The 7,412-nt window shown below is 40.9% G+C and overlaps 1 protein-coding gene across 1 annotated transcript in view; it reads right to left on the reverse strand.

Annotated features, from left to right (window-relative positions):
- Positions 1 to 1,890: 1,890 nt before the first annotated feature.
- The window catches only part of tmtops3a (teleost multiple tissue opsin 3a), a 9,061-nt gene continuing 3,539 nt past the window's right edge, over positions 1,891 to 7,412 (reverse strand). Inside the window, exons 2-4 of the mRNA XM_010785666.1 lie at positions 5,713 to 6,041; positions 2,550 to 2,783; positions 1,891 to 2,167 (exon numbers count right to left, since the gene is read on the reverse strand). Of these exons, the coding sequence (XP_010783968.1) occupies positions 1,970 to 2,167; positions 2,550 to 2,783; positions 5,713 to 6,041 (761 nt within the window). The 3' untranslated portion in view covers positions 1,891 to 1,969. The remainder of the gene's footprint in view (positions 2,168 to 2,549; positions 2,784 to 5,712; positions 6,042 to 7,412) is intronic.

Here is a 7,412-nt window from a genome sequence, read left to right on the forward strand (position 1 = left end):
ACGTACGTACGTACGTACGTACGTACGTAGTACGTACGTACGTACGTACGTAGTAGTAGTAGTAGTACGTACGTACGTACGTACGTACGACGTACGTACGTACGTCGTACGTACGTACGTACGTACGTACGTACGTACGTACGTACGTACGTACGTACGTACGTACGTACGTACGTACGTACGTACGTACGTACGTACGTACGTACGTACGTACGTACGTAGTAGTAGTAGTAGTACGTAGTAGTGTAGTGTCGTGTGTGTGTGTGTGTGTGTGTGTGTGTGTGTGTGTGTGTGTGTGTGTGTGTGTGTGTGTGTGTGTGTGTGTGTGTGTGTGTGTGTGTGTGTGTGTGTGTGTGTGTGTGTGTGTGTGTGTGTGTGTGTGTGTGTGTGTGTGTTGTCTGACATACCTAATTTGACTTGCATTTTCCCCTGCCTGTATGTCAGATATGTGTCCCTGAATAGCACGGGCCAAAGTATGAGAAATTGCCCAATAGTTTTAGTTCTACAATGAATGACAAATAGTATGATACAAACATTTATCAATTCATTTTCTCATCATTTAAGAAAATATTTAATACAACAAAAACAATACAGACAGGGCAGAATGTACACACTAAATGTATTTTTACACCGTTTCTCAGACCGCAGCGGCAGCAGAATACAGATATGAATTATAGAGTAATAATGAAAGAAGGAAATAAGACATATTCTACTAATTTATCCTTATAACATTTCAACGTAAAGTCTCCGTGAGCACTTAATAAAAAAAAAAGCTGAATGTTATGATTTAATTTATTACAGTATAAATTAATGTAAACGTTTTTTAGATAAAAAAAAAGGTCATTAATCTTGCATAGACTCTGTGTGTACGAGCTTCGTTCGGTTGTGGTGGACCATAAGGCTGAAAAGGCTAATGTGAAACGTTCTTATAATGTGGTGTATTGACAGGTGACAGGCGGCTGCCCACAAATAGAGGTTACACTGTATGTCTAGTACACATATCAATACTTGTTACAGAATATTAGCAACATGACCTTTAGAGTTATGAGTGTTGGGTGATATGCACACCATTTTGTATAATGCACAATACAGTCGTGACTGTTTAAGAGTAACAATTGTTGTTGTATCTAACACTGGGTCAACATATATATATATTACACATTTAAATGTTGCTTAATTTATGTAGTGTTTGATGATGCAACCACTATGAGAAAACTGCAAATGCTGCATATATAAATGGTTCCATGTGGGCATGTCTTTGCAACGGCTCACAGCTTCCCCTAGTGGTTTATAATGTTCTCAATTATCCACTGTAAATATATACATGTACATCTATAAATACACTGAGTATACAACATGTTGTTTACAAATCAGTTTATTGTCTTAAATTCTGCCTGTGAAGTCAGACAATTATGTGAGAGTTTTAAAAATGTACAGGTTTGTAATTGTTGTATGAGTAGTAGGTAGGTACTCATTATTATATTGTTCTTGAATTAAATACTCCTGTTTGGTGTGGTTTCAGTTTTTTTATTGAAAACAATTAAACATTAGGAGAAAAAATATCCCTCTAGAAGATGTTTCAAATGATGGGAATTATTTATAAATATATAAAAAAGGTATTAATTTATTTGTCTTTATTTGTATTCTGGATGTCTCTCAGGGACATCATCCATGATAGGATATATTAAACCTGCAGCAATCATTATCCCAGCAATCATTCAAAAAGTGTACATTGATAATTGCACGAGGGTCAGCACATGATCAAATCAAATATAAATCAAAGCAAAGGCTCGGCTACATGAAACTGAGATTGAATTTAAGTGAGTAAGAGTTGCTGTCACATTCATATTCATATGTGAAATCAATGGATTCTATGGATGCTATGGATTCTGGACAGTAATTCAGAAAAACAAACAAACGTTGTTTTAATTTTCACAGTATGTTAGATGAAAACGATTTTAAAAAGCTTCTATGGAGTGTAGTGGACAACGAGAGTGTGTCGGTCATTGTGCCGGCTGAGGATCTGACGCTGGGAGGAGCTGAGGGAGGCTTGTCTGTGGACTGGGAAGAACCCAGATAAGGCTGTCCTCGCAGTTGGGTTCTCCTTTCCGTGAAGAGACTGGGATTCTCCGCTGCACTTCATGAAGGCCACGAAGCATCTATAAAACTGTGTAAAAGTGCAAAAGAGTATTTATGAATTGAACTGACCTGCAAATCCCAACAAAAGCTTTCCCAAGACAAATCAGTAGGACACGTGACATCTATTCCATATACAGCTGTAGGGGAGAAGAGCTCTTTGGCTACCATAGGGAACATTAAACTATCTAGTGTGCTGCATGTAGCACCTGAGAAGTGGTACTGAAGAGGCGCTGAAAGATAAATAACTGGCTGAGACTGAGCCTCCTCAATGCCACAGAAGTGTTGTAATGAGTTCTCCTCTGTGGAAGAAACACCATCCCTCTATTTTCCTCCAAGATGAGCTGAGCATTAATTTGCCCTTTAACCAACAGGTCGTACATCTTAACCCTAACCCTGCCCTCGGCTCTAACCTGGTTGTTGAAGAACACGTAGATGATGGGGTTGATGACGGTGCTGAACTTGGCCAGGACGGAGGGCACCACGCTGACCACGGGGGTCACCAGCCCCGACCTCCCAAAGGTGGCCACCAGCGCCATGATGCCATAGGGCATCCAGCACAGCATGTAGCAGGACACCATGGATAACACCATCGCCATAATGTGCTGCTCTCTGCGATGGGCTGCCAGCAAATTGATCTTACCCACCTGGAGGCAGGGAAGAGGAGAGGGAGAGGGGGAAGAGGTTGAACCTAATAGTCCTACAAATACAACACTAAAAGATAAGGCATGGTCATGTTTGGGTCATTTGAAACACAGACTCTCAGAGTGTCTGAGGTAGATGAAAAGATGGTGGTACGCTGCTCATGCCTCTCCCTCATGCGTTGAACATTTCTTCATTTGGCGCCATCCAGTGGAAGTATTAAATCAAGACACTATGACACATAGCGATGCACGCCCACACACTCCTCCTCCTCATGGACCAAACCTGGTGACAATGAGAAGAACGAAGTGACTGATCGCAACAGATAGACGGCTCTGATCTTCAGATTGTTGAATTATTCTACCAACTCTTTCTCAGCTTTATGGCTCACTTAAGCGAGTTCTATATTCTCATTAAGGTTGTGGGAGGATTGAAAGCTCTGAAAAAGCTTATATGTCAAAAATGTGTTGGGATTATTTTGCACAACCAGTTTAGTAGTTTGTGGAGTGGACAATTGTACAATTTAGCATTGCTGCTACAATGGGACAATCAGAGGGCTCCTTTCAATTTCCCAATCACATGGCTATTTGCTCGGCCAATAAGAGGGCTCAACACCATTTTTTTTTATTGAATTGAAGCATATTTGATATTCTGGCTTTTTCTCCCATGCATGATTCAAGCTCCCCAAAAACTGGGTCTTACATTTCTCATAACGCGATTTGATCGTTTTTTTTCATTAGACCTTTCGTGCCCTAAACGTTGTGCAGCGTCTATTAAGCAACAACTCCTAGAGTGAAACATTTAACTTTCTCAAAGCCTATAGGTGACAATTAAATAGCGCTCATAACTTCAACCCTAGTTTTTTCTCCAAGTCCAGAGTCGCAGAATAGGGTTTCAGAGTCAAAAATGGTTCTAGATAATTGTATAAGATTTATTATGATTTTTAAATGTGTGTTTTACGTGTTTAAAGAAAAAACTGCAGATGAATGCAACAAGATAATCAGTTGAACATTTCCAGCAAGTATGACTCATGCTAATCGTAACATTACAGTCAAAAAAACAATATCATTAAAGATAGTCCAGCAGCATTGGGGCCATTATTTGCCGTTCATTAAATGTGTCCTGCTGCTTTCTCCTGATGTGCAGTAGCTGTTGTGCTAAAATGAGATCATAATAAGCCATGTGTCGAGTGTTCCCTCTCAGCTGTGGTGATTGTCACCTCCTCAGTATGGATTTCACACCCCTGTGGACACAGTTTTGTGTAATCACCACTGTGATGTTCATGATGGTGCTTCATGAATACATGACCATGTCTGCCTCTAGAAGGAAGCCCTCCAGAGGACAAAATGTGCCCTTTCTATCAAATCACTGCACACCTCTCGCACGCTCAATTACATTTCACCTTGTGTGGTGTTAGGTCACAACCTTTGTGGCTCTGTCTCCCCATCCCCTATCGAGTGATAAGTATTCTGACAACGTTCAATTACCAGTGATTTATGCATGGCTGCACTTTGTTTGAAACGTTGCCCACATAATCTAATAAATAATCAAAGCTAAATCCGACTAGCAAAACTCAATACTGTCTCATCTCAACTAAAAGACTAAAATATGAAAATCAAGCCGGTCTACAGAATTGTGCTACATGAAATCATTATGATAAGACATGTTCAATTGTGTCTTGTGTTTTAGAACAAATTCTTACGAAATGTGTCCATTTTAAATTCAACAAGACATTAGTATGGAACACTAAATCTCAAACGTGAGTGTGCTTTATAGACAGCGTCGTGAGTTGAATCTAAATGTGATTCTGTCATGCGGAGAGAATAACCATCTGAGCCAAACTGATCCTGTTTATAAGCTTTTGAAAAAGCAAATAGATGCTCCAGACTGGTTACTCAGTTTCTTGAGCCTGAGGCGGGCTCTCAGTTAAAGGGAGGCTGGTGGGTGCTGCTGGGCCCCCATTTACGGAGGCATCCATCAAATCTTTTTTTTAATGGAGGTGCTTATATAATAGCAGGTATCCAATAGTAACACATTGCTCCACACAATCTATAAATACCTACAAGGGGATTGACAAATGTGAGTATAGCTGCATGGAGAGGCCCTACATTAATTGGTTTGATTATTTGTGTTAGTTTGTGTATACCCGAACTAGGTCGGGATGAGTCACTGGAAACGGCGGGGGGTATTTGGCTTCAAGAAAACAGCAAGCCACAATTGCCCCCCACGCACGCTTCTGAAGAAGGTGCACCTCATTTATTCTCCTGCTGGAGACATTGAATATAAGAATGTGAACACTGTGGACACAAGGATTATCTGAATGCATGCTCCTGGAAATGACTTAGAAATCATGTGATCAAGTGTTAGATGGAGTTTGAGAGACACTCATCATTCATCCTATGGGCTGCAGTCTTACAAGCTAAGAACCCCCTTTGCAGCTCAAGAGCCACAACAGAGCCCATTAGGCAGAGATATTACTGTAAAGCTTACAGCTGATAGACATGATGAAAAGTGTCCCTCTGAACATAACACTAGAAAATAGGGACCTGTAGTGAATTTAAATGTGTATTTGCATCAGGATGAATCTTAACAGCAGCTACAAAAACAACAGTACATTCTCTGGACAGATAATATGACCAGCATTTACAAAAATGTAAACATTCTGGGAAACACAGTCCATTAACTTTGTTTCATCATGTGTTTTCTGTTATGTTCAGTTGTGTTGTTTCTTTTTTTTTTTTTCATGTGCTTTCATTGTCAAGATACCATGAGCATCTCTTTAATCATGATCGTTCAGTAAAGATATTCTATTTCTAGTTCTATAAAGTTATCAAAAATCTTGAAATTCAATAATTAGTTCCTTATTTTATCAGTAATTTGTACGTCAACATACATAACCTTGTTAAGAAAGAGTGCAGATTATGATGAACTCACCCTCCTGATTGCCACCAGGATCCTGCCATAAGAGTAGATCATCACCAGAAGGGGCAGCAGCAGGCAGAAGATGAAGAGACACAACACGTATGAGACGCTGCTGGGTGAACGGAGGTGCCACTGGACAGAGCATGTAGTCCCCGGTCCCTCGGGCCCATAGCTGCTCCAACCCAGGAGGGGTGGCAAGGTCCAGAGCAGAGAGTAGAGCCAGGAGCCCCCCACACAGAGCCAGCACTTCCTGAAGTCTGAGATGTCAACCCGGGAGGAAAGCAGCACGGCGGTGTAGCGCTCATAGGAGAGAACAGACAAGGACACCAGGGACACAATCCCTAAAGAAAACAAGAATGAAGAAGATATAAAAAGTAAATCACAAGTTAACACATCTCAAAATCTGACTGCCTTGTAATGCCACAGCCAAGGAAAAGGCGGGTCATCCGCTCTGCAGAGAAGGTGATCGGCTGCAATCTGCCATCCCTCCACGACCTACACGGCTCCAGAACCAGGGAACTTCCCGGGCAGGGAAGATAGTGGCCGACCCCTCCCACCCTGGACACAAACTGTTCACCCCCCTCCCCTCTGGCAGGAGGCTGCGCTCCATCAGGACCAAAACCTCTCACCACCAGAACAGTTTCTTCCCCTCCACAACCGGCCTCTTGAACAAGGCCCGGCCCCCCCACTGATGCTTAGCTCAGCCACAACGTAGTCTCTATATGCATTACATTAATGCACACAATGTTCATACTGCTTACTGCACATATTTCTCATTCGGTACGCTCCCCAGAGTCTTATATGGATGCAAAACGAGAAACTAGAACTAGAGGTTTGTTAGACGAAGAATAATTGGTCTAGTTATTTAAGTTAACACTAAGCCGGTATCGGTGGAACTCATAGACCTCGTCCCTGCAGTACTACAATGGACTTAAACCGTCATATGGTACTTTGTTCCAGGTTCTTCAGATGTTTCTCAGTAGGGACACTTACAGCACATGAAATTTTACTTACTCAGTAAATTGAAGTTGTTGTTCGAAGTTGAGTTTGGAGTGCACCCAGGTTGTCCTTTTCCGTCACCAGGGTTTCAGTAGTCCTAGAATGCACAGCCCTTGGTATTTTACCCAATACGTGTTTACAGTAACGTAGGCGCTTTGTAACAATGAGTGGTGGCTCTATAAAGTCATAACCTTATTCACCACCTGACTGTAATAACCTAGTACTACCGAGCTTTCCGTTCCCTTAAATGACCTAAGAATATGTAGAACACTGATAAAATACACCCTACAAAAGTAACTTCTCTCCTCTGTGTGTAAGTTGACGCTCCGTGTCTCGCCAGATGACTAGTGCATTATTAATGTTGTAGCTATCAGAATGTAATATACATTCGTTTTACGGATGGTTATTCTCTAATAATTACTACTATACACCGAGCAGAATAAAATGTCACTAATTCAGGTTCGTCAATTTGTTGTGATTTGGTACCTAAGTAAGTCTTAGTCTTAGTCTGTTGTCAAAATACGGTCCATTCAAGTGTGATTCTCCTTAAACTGAACTACATACCCGTCTGATATTTTCTGTTCTTTAGATTATTTTATTTTTAGATTCCTGTGGCATTATTTTATATCAATATTGATAGTTCATTTATTTTCGTAATAAATGTACCTAATTATCTTACGATACTTACTTATGCCTTATACTTTGTGACTTTA

The sequence above is a fragment of the Notothenia coriiceps genome, unplaced genomic scaffold (assembly GCF_000735185.1).
Source record: "Notothenia coriiceps isolate Sejong01 unplaced genomic scaffold, NC01 NC01_scaffold00028133, whole genome shotgun sequence".
Taxonomy (NCBI): domain Eukaryota; kingdom Metazoa; phylum Chordata; class Actinopteri; order Perciformes; family Nototheniidae; genus Notothenia; species Notothenia coriiceps.